Source organism: Sciurus carolinensis, chromosome 10 (genome assembly GCF_902686445.1).
Source record: "Sciurus carolinensis chromosome 10, mSciCar1.2, whole genome shotgun sequence".
NCBI classification, from domain to species: Eukaryota; Metazoa; Chordata; class Mammalia; order Rodentia; family Sciuridae; genus Sciurus; species Sciurus carolinensis.
Window position 1 is genome coordinate 96,350,367 of NC_062222.1, and position 14,725 is coordinate 96,365,091.

At 41.1% G+C, this 14,725-nt stretch overlaps 1 protein-coding gene across 1 annotated transcript; it reads left to right on the forward strand.

The window, feature by feature from the left end:
- The first annotated feature begins 78 nt into the window (after window positions 1–78).
- Window positions 79–12,917, forward strand: Noa1 (nitric oxide associated 1). Its single transcript, XM_047566756.1, has 7 exons — window positions 79–1,623; window positions 2,794–2,958; window positions 3,432–3,637; window positions 6,049–6,180; window positions 7,050–7,166; window positions 11,355–11,475; window positions 12,476–12,917. The coding sequence occupies exons 1-7, from the start codon at window positions 480–482 to the stop codon at window positions 12,682–12,684; spliced, it is 2,094 nt and encodes a 697-aa protein (XP_047422712.1). The 5' UTR covers window positions 79–479; the 3' UTR covers window positions 12,685–12,917.
- The last annotated feature ends 1,808 nt before the right edge of the window (window positions 12,918–14,725 follow it).

Genomic DNA, 14,725 nt, shown 5'->3' on the forward strand with positions numbered 1-14,725 from the left:
AAATTAAGCCGGGCAGATTTCTCGCACACAATCTATAGCTGCTAAGAGGACAGCTCCTTTAGGCCAAGGGTCGGTTCCAGACGGTCAAAGCTTTTGGTCTGTTTTGTTTTTCAGTGTAGTTGCACAAATAATGACCCCCGAAATATAGCCAGTGTATTAATGAAAGGACGTGGACGTTATGGACGTGGGTCCGCAGCATTCTATGCCCATTTTTTGTGATTTTTCTAAGGACAACTTGTGGCACGTTGAAGAATGCCCCAAAGCATTCACTACTTTTTTCTGTCCACCTAACTCCTTGATGGTACCTTCTCAATTTTAAGTGGGGTCTGCAGCCTCAGTTTCATCGCGAGAACTCACGGGGCTTCACGCGCCGCGCACAGTTCCCACGTGCCCCGGCTTTGGTCTCGGGTTTCGCTCACTTCTGGAGCTCTAGGTAGAGTCGGCGGTCGTGGCTCCGCCCCGCTGTGGCTTCGATCCCCATGCTGCCCGTACGCCGGACGCGTAGGCTGCTGTGGCAGTTTCTGCAGGGATGGGCGCCCGCGGTGGCGCGCCATGGCCTCCCAGATTCGCTTCTGGAGAGGAGATGCGCGGCCGCCTTCTTCCAGCACCCATCCCTCCTGGGACGTGGGCTTCCTCATGACACCACAGCGACTAGGGACTATGATGGAAGCTCTGACACGGAAGAGCGTTTTGTGTTCCCCGAGTATGTCCCGAAGCCCCCGCCCGCACCAAGTCATGAGGAGAAGTTTCGCGAGCTGCTGCAGCTGCAGCAGGAGAAAGAGCGACAAAAGGAGCGGCGGAAGGAGGAACGACTCCAGCAGAAGCTACGGGTCGGCCGCCGCCCGCGCCCGGTTGTGCAACTCCCAGACCCGACACTGCCTCCTAGCGGCCTGAACTGCACGGGCTGCGGGGCAGAGCTGCATTGCCAGGACCCCGGCATGCCCGGTTACCTGCCCAGCGAGAAGCTCTCCAGCGCGGCGCGGGCGGACAGCGGACCGGTACGGCTCGTGTGCCAGCGCTGCTGGCTGCTGGTGCACCATCGGCGCGCCCTGCGCCTGCAGGTGAGCCGCGAACAGTACTTGGAACTGGTGAGCGCCGCGCTGCGGCGGCCAGGGCCAGCGCTGGTGCTCTATATGGTAGACCTGCTCGACCTGCCCGACGCCCTGCTGTCCGACTTGCCCACGCTGGTGGGCTCCAAGCAGCTCATAGTGCTAGGGAACAAAGTAGACCTTCTCCCCCAGGATGCTCCTGGCTACCGGCAGCGGCTCCGGGACAGGCTATGGGACGACTGTATCCGTGCAGGGCTCCTACCGGCCCCTGGCCACCAAGGACCACAGCAGCCCGGCGGGGACAAGCCACGGGACGCGAAAGAGAATTCGAATCCGTCGACCTGGTCGCGCACTGTGGTCAGGGACGTAAGGCTGATCAGTGCCAAGACTGGCTATGGAATCGAAGAATTGATCTCCGCACTTCAGCGCTCCTGGCGCTACCGTGGCGATGTCTACCTGGTGGGCGCCACCAACTCCGGCAAGTCCACTCTTTTTAACACACTCCTGGAGTCTGATTACTGCACCGCAAAGGGCGCCGAGGCCATCGACAGGGCCACCATCTCCCCGTGGCCAGGTGAGGCTTAAGAGGCTGAATTGCTGAGAAATTGGACATCAGGTCTTGGCCACAGGCACGTCTTTCCTTAACGTCCAAGTTGGGGTACCTGGAACCTTCCCTTTAAAAATTCTCTCCTACCCCGTTGCTCACCTCTCTTCTGTGTCATCTTAGTGCATCGAAATTCAGTGTATGTTGTTTTCTAGCAGAAATGTTTATGGAGAGCTTTTATGTTCCACTCACTACTAGACACTGGAAATAACACCAGGAAACAAAGCTAAGTTCCCACTTTCTTGGAGATTTCCCTTGCAGCTTACTTCTTTGTATGTTTTTTCTTGAAAATTGTGCTTCCTTTTTTTTTTAATTTTTACTCTGTGAACCTCCCTCCACTCCTCAAGTCTTACTGTTCACATCCTCAGTTTATTCTTAGGACCATTATACCATACATACATAACATCTGAATAATTCGTTAATGCAATATAGTGTGTGGCTTTGCTGAGAAGTGTTACTTTTCTGACTTATAAGAAACTTCTGTAATTGGAAACAGTTCTTCTGTGACCCTCTTCATATTTAAATTCACAAAACTAACTGCCCCATTTGTTCCCTTGAAATCGGGGTTTAATTGCATTGGTTAGCTTTTTTCTTTTTTTTTTTTTTTTTCTTTTTCATTTTTTGTTTTGGTACCAGGGATTGAACACAGGTGCTTTAAGACTGAGCCATATCCCCAGCCCTTTTATTTTGAGACAGGGTCTCACTAAGTTGCTGAGTCTGGCTTTGAACTTGTGATCCTGTTGCCTCAGACTCCTGAGAGGGCTGTGATTACAGGCATGTGCCAGTGTACCTGGTCTGGTTAACTGTTTTTTATCTTGCACTTTGGTTAGAATATACACAGAATTGACTACAGCCTTGCCATTTTGAATGCACCCAATCACATTTGACTTGTTTTTGTACTGGATAGCTGTATGGAAATGGGAATAATCAGGTACCAGATTTTGTATTCAATCCCTGGGTTAGCCTATGAGCCAATCTTTAAGACTATTTCCTCATTTGTAAAATGGCAATAATTTTATAGAAGGTTGTCATGGAGGTTGAGTGAGCTGAATCACAGCCAACATAGTGTAGATCCTCAGAAATTTTTGTTTTCCTCCTCTTGACCCCTTTTCTAAAAACATTTATTTTTTGATACTTCAGGTACTACATTAAACCTTCTGAAGTTTCCTATCTGCAACCCAACTCCTTACAGAATGTTTGCAAGACATAAAAGACTTAAAAATGATGCAAATAAAGCTGAAGAAGATCTTAGTGAACAAGAACAAAATCAGCTTAATCTCTTTAAAAAGCATGGTTATGTAGTTGGTAAGTGCCCTTTTTCAGAAAACCCTTGTTGATTAAATGCTAAAATTCTTTGTTGGGACCTGCAATACAGCTGTCTTAAGCTAGCCAGTTTCTGAGGGAAGAGACTTCTTTCCTTCTTTTGGAACAGAGGCCCTTTAGAGGCAAGGGCTATGCTATTTGGAAACCTACACCAGTACAGGTGGTAATGGCCATTGATTCTGTGCAGCGCTTTACATTAGGTTATCCCTCTTTTTCAGCTTTGCTTTACTGAAAACTGATTTTCAGTGCTGTCTGTCTCAGTGTACAGCTAACCCCACCCTTAATCATTTTAAGATTGCCTTTGGGGGGGGGAAACAGGTATCATTATAGTCTTACTTCCATACATACACTGTAGTTTGACTTAGTGAATCATTTGAGATAAACATAAAAATTGTCTGCCTGGAAATCAAAAGCATCGAAGGAGCAACTGATAACCTCAATATCATTCATTCTAGGAAGAGTTGGAAGAACATTCTTATATTCAAAAGAACAGAAGAAAGAAGGTACCTTTGAGTTTGATGTTGATTCGCTTGCCTTTGACGTGGGAAATGAACCTGTCATGGTTGTGGAGAAATCCACCAAACAGGTAGAATTGACTCCACAAGATGTGAAAGATGCCCACTGGTTTTATGACACCCCTGGAATTACAAAAGAAAATTGTGTAAGTATTTGGTTTCTTTTATAAACTTTTACTTTCAGTTGCAGAAGTACTGTCTTAATTGGTAAACACCAGAAAAGAGGTATACTTCCACTTTAGAGTTAGTTCTGATTCATTCATAAAAGCAGCTAGGGGCAAGTCTATATGTCATCAAATCTCCGTTTGGTAAACATCACTGAAGACAACCTCCTTATATTATGGTTATAGTTGTTAAGTTAGTTATGTGTTTACAGGATCCTAAATTTTGATGTTGGAAGAAATCATAAATACCACTGCAGTCCCACTCCCTATTCCATTGTTGAATTCCCTCCATAACATATCCATCACAGGGTCATCCAGCTTGAACTGAAATAAGGAGTGACTCACTATTAGGTGAAGCAGTGGCACATAACCTCACCAGGTCTTTGACCTGATGTTTGTCTTGCACTGAACAGTTTTCCTATAACTTGTACTCATTGTTCCTCAAAACTGTATAGAACAAACAATACTTATTTTCCTGCCAGACCTTGAAATACTTTAAATTGTTAGTCCTGTCAAATGAGCATAATTTAATTTTTTCCACTTTTTTTTTAGGTGAGCATAATTTAGAATCAGATTAATTGAAACTGTCTTGCCTTTAGGCCTCTTTTTAATCCAATTGCAGGATCTCATGAGTAACTTCAATTTTGTCTTAATTAAGTATATTTTGCTCTGTTATAGACTTATTAAATCTCACAACTTTTTATTATTTGCAGTGTTGATCTTTATCCAAGTCATTGGCTTACGTGGGCATCTGGGATACAACCTCACAATAGTTCCATTAATCTCTTCCTTTGAGTCTGGCTACTGCCAGTTTTTAATTATCCTAATTATCCATCTCCCTGTGAAACAACACTGGTTTCTTAGGTACTTTCCTTTGTCTTATCAGGTTCACTTACTATTTCATTCTCAGAATCATATACTCTTTGGTGTTCCGCATCATAAGATCATATAGACATTTTAATATTTAATGCCCTCCTAGAGTACACTCATGCTCAGTCTTTTCTTCTTTAGCAGTCCAGTACTATACAGTAACTGGACTGCTTTGTAATGATGTTCTATTACTGTAACTTCACCAACTCTTTCCTTTCATACTCATTTAGGTCAAGATACTCATTACTTCAGTCATGTACTCTCATGTGAAATAGTTGGGTCAGAATTTGCAAAATATTTCTAGCCAGCAGAATAAGTCTCTCTGTGATATAAAAATCTATCAGATAGCCAGGCACGGTGGCTCATAACTACTGAGCAACATCCCTAACCCTTTTTTATTCTTTATTTTGAGACAGGGTCTCAGTAAATTGTTCAGGGCCTTGCTAAATTGCTGAGACTGGCTTTGAACCTCTTGCCTTAGCCTCCTGAGCTGCTAGGATTACAGGCATGAGCCACTGTACCCAGCTAAATTCACAAGATTGTTTACCTTACCTGTGCTAAGGATTGAACCCAGGCCCTCATGTGTGGTAGGCAGGCATTCTGTCACTTACCTACACTCCCAGCCCTCTTTTCTCTTTTAATCTGATTTTTTTCCCCTTAAATCTTACTAGAATCTTTTACTTCCTATTTTTCCTTTTCCATTTTCTCTAGTCTTTAAGAAATCTTCATTTGTTTAAGACTTGGCAAATCTATATTTGCCAAGCTGTAATCCCAACTACTTGGGAAACTGAGGCAAGAAAATATAAAGTTTGAGGCAAGCCTAGGCAATTTAAGTGAGGCTCAGTCTTAAAAAAAGAGATCCGAGGATGTAGCTTAGCCCTAGGGTACCACCTAGCATGCAGTAGTCTCTGGGTTCAATCCCCAGTACTACCCAAAAAAAAAAAAAAAGAAAGAAATCCTCATTCTTATATAAGCCAGAGAAAGCATAACTTTTTCTCAGTTCTTCCTGAATATTCAGGGGAAATAAGGATATTGAAGTCCAGAATTTAGAAGGAGGTCCTGAATTTAGAAGAGCTTGAAAGTTCTTCACTTACATACACCTAGAATAGGGTGATCTTTTTGCATCTGATACATACATACTTAATCACTAGGACATGAGGTTACAGTCTATTAGTTTAAACTGGAAACTACTGTTCCCAGAAGACCTGAGCATATGTTTTCTTCCTTGGTATTGATCCTGCAGTGTTTTCAGGTTCATACCAATTTAGACATTGTAGGATACTGCTGACATAGAAAGTCTCATATAGTTATGAAGTTATTTTGTCACTGCTCAAGACTCAGTTGTGAAATGAGTAGAACCACCAATAAATTGAGATCAATTTAGACAGAAAGAATAAAGTTTATGTGTGGCTAACTGACATATTTGGTTTATCTTGAAGTCAAGTTTTTCTCATCACATAGGTGAATCACAAAATACAATATTTTCAATAAAAGTAATTCTCTATAACACTTTTGCTTCACAGATTTTAAATCTTCTAACAGAAAAAGAAGTAAATATTGTTTTGCCAACACATTCTATTGTTCCAAGAACTTTTGTGCTTAAACCAGGAATGGTTCTATTTTTGGGTGCTATAGGCCGCATAGATTTCCTGCAGGTAAGAAAAATCTGTACTATTCAAAAATTACTAAGTATTAGGATGCACTCCAAGGAAGCAGATACATGGCAAAATGTTTATATAATTAAATCATGATTGTATATGGAGTTTCTTATTCTTTTTTTATATGTTTGGAAATTTCCATAATAAAAACTTGCAGAAAAATTTGAAAAAATGTCTTAAAAACTATATCTACAATAATATATTGATAGTGCCTCATACAACTTAGCATTTAAGACCAGATTCTGTCCCTTTCCTATGCTGTTGTTTCACAAGGAAATCATAAGATCACACCTCTAGATCCGGAACTAGTATGCATTGAAGTAATTCTGCACTTCTTTATGATATATATCTTTTTTATATATTCTTTTTGCTTGGTATTCATCCATATAATACCATTCTGGGGATTTTAAAGCATCTATAGAATCATTCTTCATTTTGCCAAAGTGAAGAGAAGAAAGGAAAACAAAATATGGATATGTCTAGCCACATGCAACTAACAGGACATTGCAATAGCACATTCCTTGGGTTTTGTGTTTGTTCGTACTTTGTTGGAAATTTTAGCCTTACACACCTAAAACCCTTGTATGTTTCATTAAGGTCCATAAGTTGTTAACATTTTGTACCTAACTTTAGTAGTTTCAACAAGTCTGTAAAAGTCATAGTCTTACAGTTGACATGAATTGTAAAATGCACTCCTTTCATATTATGCTCTTTTATAGGTAGTTGTGTAATTTGATTACAGCTGCTGTCGTTACCAGTTCTTACAAAGGGAGTTTGATTTGGTTTCTCATTTTTTTACTGTACGTTGTAATGAGGTTTTCCAGGTTTTTCAATGGGTAAAATAATTTTTCTCCTCCTTTCTTAAGGGAAATCAGTCCGCTTGGTTTACAGTTGTGGCTTCTAACTTCCTCCCCGTGCATATTACTTCCTTGGACAAGGCAGATGCTTTGTATCAGAAGCACGCAGGTCATACATTACTTCAGGTAGGCAACCAGCTTGACGACTGCACAGTTATAGTTGGTACGCCCTGTCATGTTCCCACAACCCTGCTAAGAAAGCTTGTATTGGACCAAACCATCTGTTATGCATCATACAACAGCTAGCTAACCTCTTACCTCATTCTCTCTGAATATTCTGGCTATAAAGCAAAATTGGCTCTATCTGAAAAAGAACTGATCCTAGAAGAGCCACAGAACTGTGTTTTCTGTAGAGTATACTGTCTAGTATGGCAGCCACACTAGCCACATATACATATGGCTATCTAAATTTAAACACATTGGTTAAAATCAAATAAAATTTAAAATAAGGTTATTTAGTCACACTAGCCATTTTTCAAGTGCCCAGTAGTCACATCATTGCAGCGTTGTACTGGATAATGCTGAGTGAAGAGAAGTCATAGATTTTATCACAACTGGAAGATGCTACTGGCCTCTAATGAGTGAGGTCACATGATGCTAAACATCCTGCAATGCACAGTGGATCTCCTGATCCCCTCACAACACTGAATGATCTGGTTGCTAGGCATGGTGGCACACGCCTCAAGCTCCAGCTACTCTGGAGGTTGAGGCAGGAGTATGGCAGGATCGAGGTCAGCTTGGACAACTTAGTGAAATTCTGTCTCAAAAAGGAGCTGGGCATGATGGTGTATGCCTATTATCCTAGCAACTTGGGAGGCTGAGGCAGGAGGATCAAAAGTTCAAGACCAGCCTCAGCAACTTAGCAAGGTCCTATTTCAACATAAAAATTAAGAAATAAAATGGGCTGGGGGTATAGCTCAGTGTTAAAGCACCCCTGGGTTTAATCTCCAGTACCAAAAAAATATACATTCATAAATAAATAAAAGGGCTAGGAATAAAGCTTACAGTAGAGTCCCCCTGGGTTGAATCCCCATTCTCAGTTCCAGACACAGATTTTAGCTTAGTACTCCTCTTCTTTCCTGCTGTTCTAGCTCCTTTCTTGGGCCCATATATGTGTTTTAAAAAAAAAAAACTGGAGTGTCCTGCTTACTCCTTTTCACAGACCTGCTTATTGCTGGCTCCCCATGTCCCACCTCTGCAGTAGTCTCTATTTGGTCTTTACCATGCCACTGAAATAGTTCTTACAAAATTTACCAAAGCCCATTTGCCTGAGTGGAGACCATTCTCGGCTCTTTTACAAGATATGCCATGTTTACTATTGGATAGTGTATATTGTATATTGGTTGTATTTTTGGAAGCTGGGCACAGTGGCACACACCTGTAATCTTACCAATTCTTGAGGCTGAGATAGGAGGATAACAAGTTTGGGGCCAGCCTCAGAAATTTATTGATACCTTCAGAAATTTAGCAGGACTCTGCCTTACATAAAAAGGACTGAGGATACAGAGTGCCCCTGGGTTCAATCCCCAGCACAGAAAAAAAATTATTAGAGCCAAAATTCCCTGGGTTCAAATGCCTACTCTACTTCACTATTTAACAAAGTTTTGTGACTACCTTTCTGTATTGTACCTGCCTCATAAGATTGTGAAGAGGATAAAGTGCCAGGGCAATGTTCCTTTTTTTTTTTAATAACTCTGAGGTATTGAACCCAGGAGTGCTTAACCACTGAGCCATACCCCCAGCCCTTTTTATTTTGAGACAAGGTCTTGACAAGTTGCTTAGGGCCTTGCTGAATTGCTGGGACAGGCCTTAAACTTCGAATTCTCTTGCCTCAGCCTCTGGAGTCTCTCGGTTTCCAGTTCTTTCTGTCCTGTTCCTGCACTCACTTGCGTGCACGCACACGCATTCTCTCTCTCTCTCTCTCTCTCTCTTTCTCTCTCTCTCTCTCTCTCTCTCTCTCTCTCTCTCTCTCACACACACACACACACACACACACACACACACACACACTCCACCCCCAGGTATATCTTCGCAAGGAAGAAAGCAGTGGTTCTCAACCCAGGTTGATTTCCACCCCACCCTCCCATGATCATTTGGCAATGCCTAGAGATACTTTAGGTTTTTATAACTTGCGGGGTGCTCTTGGTATTACTGAGCAGAAGGCAGAAATGCTGCTCAATATCCTACAATGCACAAGAGAGCCTCCCATGACAGTTATTCAACCCAAAATGTCAGTAGTAGCTGAGGTTGAGAAACCCTGCCCTAGAGCAGTCTTTCCAAGCTGTAAGGCAATTCACATTCTTTTTTATTTGCATCTCTGTCCTCTCTCCTATGTATAATTCCTTGGTAGTTCCACACCCCTGAGAGAACTCTAAACTGCTGACAGCTTCATCAATAATCTGCTCTAGCCAGGTGCACACCTGTAATCCCAGCAGCTGGGGAGACTGAGGCAGGAGGTCGCAGGTTCAAAGCCAGCATCAGTAACTCAGCAAGGCCCTGAGTAATTGAGCAAGACCATATTTCAAACAAACAAACAAAAAAAAGAGCTGGAGATGTGACTCAGTGGTTAAGTGCCCCTGAATTCATACCCCACCTCCAAAAGAGAAAGAAAAATGTGCTCACCCCTATACATACACATACTCTGGACAATGAAACTACAATTCCTTAAGAAAACAAAGCTGTCTGTTTAATCTAGAGAAAAGTTATTCTATTGCAGAAGGGGAAGTATCTTGGGTAATTTACTGTCTCAAACAACTAAAAAAATCACTGAATAAATGGGCTCATCATGTGACCTAAGAAAAGCTAGGCTTCAGTTCCTGTCCCACCATGTTTTAGACACATAACTTCACTCTGAGTCTCCAATCATTTGGTATGAAACTAGAATAATAATAGATTCTGTCACTTTCACAAGAAAGCTGAGCAAATAAGATGAGAAAATCAGTAAACATGTGATTTGAGTATCAGAAACTACTGAATGAGACCTACTTTAATCCTGATACAAACTATGTATTTATATGTAAAGCTTACTCTCAGTCCTTTTCAGATATCTGAGCTATCTTACAAAGGTAATTTGTGGTGGAACTCATACTGAAGTTGAGTCCTTTGAATTGTATAGCAGGCCATTTTCCACCACAATTAATATTATTAACATCTTTAAAAAAAAAAACTACAATTCCTTGAACTCATCATCCTTTCTCCAGTTTGGGTCCATACATGTAATTAGTACCTTTACACTTAGCAACTTTGACCCATTTCTCAAAATACTGCTCATATATTGCTTCTTCTTTAATGTTTTCATTAACCAAAACAAATTCATTACTCCTTCCTCCACAACTACAGAAGTACTTCCTAGATGCCTCTCATTTCTTACCTTGTATTTGTTTACATGTTATTTTATATTATTCAGACCCTTCCTTGGAGGCAGCCACCATATTGTGACATCTTATCTTTGTATCCTCAATTCTGAACACAGGAGAAGTTTATTAATGAATGGATAAATAAATTATTTTCTAGGTACTTTCAATTCTTGGAAACATTCATAAACAAAGAAACTAAACCTTATGCATTCATTATACATGGATCCTTGACTTGTAAAGAGGCAGGGATTAGCCAGGAGCTGTGGCAGCTATAATCCTAGCAACTCTGGAGGCTGAGACAAAAGGGATACAAGTTCAAGTCCAGCCTCAGCAATTTAGCAAAGCCCTAAGCCATTTAGTGAGACCATCTTAAAATAAAAAATAAAAAAGACTGGGGATGTAGCTCAGTGGTAACCCACCCCTGGATTAAATCCCCAGTACCAAAAAAAAAAAAATCTGGATTAATCTTTGTAGCCACAAAGATTAACAATTATTTGGAAGGACCTTGCCTTAAATGCCAATGGAAGGCTATAAAAAATGTAAATAAAGCATAATTTCAATGCATGCATAACATGTCCTTGGCCAGGGATCTTTTAGGCTTGGTCTCATCACAGAGCTCCTATGCATTACACCAGAGTTGAATATTCAGAAGGAATTTTTTTTTAAATTTGTGGTACTGGGATTGAACCCAGGGTTGTTCTACACGAGCTACATTCCCAACCCTTTTAATTTTTTATTCTGAGACAAGGTCTCCCTAAGTTGCCTAGGCTGGTCTGGAACTTTATGGTCCTCTTGTCTCAGTCTCCTAGGTTGCTAGGAGTATGGGCATGTGCCACTGCACCCAGCAAAAGGATTTTATTTTTGACCCTGTACAGAATTATCAGGGATGTATCTAATATTACAGTTGCAGGGAATTTAATTTGTACCTTCAGGCATCTTCATTATATTTCAATGGAAGGTTCCAATGGGTGGAGAAGAACGAATGGCAGAATTTCCTCCTCTTGTTGCTGAAGACATAACATTAGAAGAAGGACTTGGGGAATCTGAAGCAGTGGCCGACATCAAGTTTTCCTCTGCAGGTAATATTACGCCAAATACTCCTCTCCCCCCACCCTGTGCTGGGAATTGAATCCAGGGTCTTATACATGATAGGCAAGCACTCTACCACTGAGCTGCAGCCACAGCCCTAAGCTTCACTTTTTATAAAGCAAATTAAGTAGCCTTACTGACTTGAGTGTATTTTTAGACATGTGCCTTATTTTAAGGAATACGTGCTAGTAGCCCAGGGATATAAGAGCACTTGAGGTCCTGGTTCAATTCCCAGTACCAAAAAAAAGGAATACATACCAGTTAGTTTAGATAATGTAACCCATTCTGAAAATAATTATATGCTTTTTACAAAAGCATTGTATGCTTTACTTTTTTTTTTTCCCCCTTCTTTGGTGCTGAGAATTTAACCCACGGACACTTTACCACTGAGCCACATCCCTGGTCCTTTTTATATTTTTTATGTAGACACAAGATCTCACTGAGTTGCTAAGTGCCTCAATAATCTGCTGAGGCTGGCTTTGAACTCTGAAAATCCTCCTGCTTTAGACTCCAAAGTTGCTGGGATTACAGGCATGTGCCACTGCACCTGGCCACATCCCCAGCACTTTTTTTTTTCTTTTGAGAAAGGGTTCCGCTGAATTGCTGAGGCTAACCTGCAGTTTGCAGTCTTCCTTCCTTTTCCTGCCTCATACCACCAGTGTGTGGCTCTTTGTTACAAACATACAGTGAAAGAGAGCGTAATAGCCTTCTTTGAGTTTGAGCTTTGGTTCTGTGGGAATTTTGAGGGGTTGTTTTTGTTTTCGTTTTTCAGTACTGGGGATTGAACCCAGGGGCACCACTTTATCCCTGAACTATATCTTATTTTTTTTTTTTTTTTGAGACAGGATCTCACCAAATTGCTGAGGCTGACCTCGAACTTGTGATCCTCTTGCCTTACCCTACCGGGTCACTGGAATTACAGGTGTGGCTCCATGTTTCTTAACAAGGTGGTTGCTAACAGCATTTTGTGTTCTGTCCCATGCCTCATAGGTTGGGTTGCAGTAACACCTCATTTGAAGGACAGATTACATCTCCGAGGCTACACACCGCGAGGAACAGTTCTAACTGTCCGGCCTCCTCTCTTGCCATATATTGTTAACATCAAAGGAGAGCGCATCAAGAAAAGTGTAGCCTATAAAACAAAGAAGCCTCCTTCCTTTGTATCCAATCTGCAAAAGAAGAAGAAAACAAATGTATGAAATGGACCTGGGTTCACATTTGGATATTAACTGTATTAAACATGGTAATATACATTGAAATTGTATTAAACATGGCTATAATTAAGTCCCCTTCTGCTGTCATTCTTTCCAAAAATCTTAACAGTTGACTTTTTAAAACTATTCAGTCTTGTGCTGAACTATTGGTAATATATTGAGCTTATAAATAACAAATGACTTTTTGTAGTTTATGTATATGTATATATCTGTGACCCAAATATACATTAAAAGGATCACTAAATTCAGATTTTTATTGAAACCAGATTTCATTTCATTTATTTGGAGTCTGTAGTTGACAGGGCAGTTAAGCAGTCAGCATATGAAAAAATGACCGAAAATCCTTCTCCAAAATACTTTGGCTGTACTCCCTGTAGTCAGTCATCCAAAGATCCAACTGGTGGAACATTACCTGGTTTCCATCTCTGTGTCCAAGGAGGCCATTCAAGCTGTCATCCTTTCCCAGCAAGTGTGAAGAGGGGGAAAGAGTGGGCAACAGGCAGCTCCCTACTTAAAAGGAGGAGGAAAAGCAGGATGGTGCACACATCAGCTCACAGTCCCTTGGTCAGCAGTCACATGGCCACACCTACCCACAAGGAAACTGGGAAAGGGGAGCCATTTGGGGTTTTATCCAGAGAAGGGCAGAATGAATTAGAAAACTAGTAGAAATTTACCTTGCACAATTTAAAAGGACCTGAAAATCTTAGATAAAAGGACTCAGGCTCTATCTTCATAGCATCTAAGGTCTATTCAGCAACTAAGAATTTTAACCACTTACTCCTTTTTTTTTTTTTTTTTTTTGGTGGTGCCAAGATTGAACCCAGGGAGCTATATCTCAGCCCTTTAGCCACTTATTAACATGTGTCTGTGTGTAGCTGAGCAACATTACATCAGTCAGAAGTCTGTACTTTTTGTTATTCCTGTATAAGTGGTACTACAGCTGTGTACAGTGAACTTGTGGCGTATCAGGTGACAACCTACATTAAAGCTGGGCTCAAATGCTGTTAAATCCATGAACTTCCTAATAGACCCATATTCTCATCCACCATGTGGGAGCCCCTGTGAATTTCACACTCATGCCTTCTCCCCATCCCTTAACCTCCCTCCCACTAAGCCCATTAGGCTAAACATAATGGAGCACTTCAGATAACTTTGATGCAACAGGTAACTTTGTACATTTCACCTCTCTAGTGTTCCAAACAATTCTGGCATCTGGGAGAAGGTGGTTTTTCATATATAAAACTGCATTTCAGTAGATCTGGCATCCTTTTCCCCAGAAACCAAACCCCACTAGCCACTACCCCAGACCCCTCAGTTACAACGAAAAGTACCCCCAACATTTCCAAATGCACCTCTAGAGGGCAGTAACTTCCCAAGATGACAAAAAAAAAGGTTGATTCTAGTGGTTTTGTTTTTTAATTCAGAGAGAAAGCAACACTTGACTTTTTTTTTCGATTTTTTTAAATTTTTAATTTTTTAATTTTTATTTTTTTGGTTCTGGGGATTGAACTCAGGGGCACTTAACCACTGAGCCCCAGCCCCTCTTTTTTTTTTTTTTTTTTTTTAATTTTTTTTTTGTTGTTGTCAATGGACCTTTATTTTATTTATTTATATGTGGTGCTGAAGATGGAACCCAGGGCCTCACACATGCCAGGCAAGTGCTCTACCACTGAGCACAACCCCATCCCCTCCCTAGCCCTTATTTGTATTTTATTTAGAGACAGGGTCTCACTGAGTTGCTTAAGAAACTTAGCCTCACTAAGTTTCTGAGGCTGACTTTGAACTCATGATCCTTCTGCCACAGCTTCTAGAGCCACTGGGGTTACAGGGGTACACCATCATACCCAGCTTTAGTTTATTTTTAGTGGACATAGTAATTATGTTTATGGTATACAATGTGGTATTTCAAAGCATACATTGTAGAATGATAAAGCAATTAGCCTATTGCCTCAATTAATCATCATTTATTTGTGGTGAGAACATTTAAAATCCTTTTAGCTATTTTGTAAAAATATACGATACATTA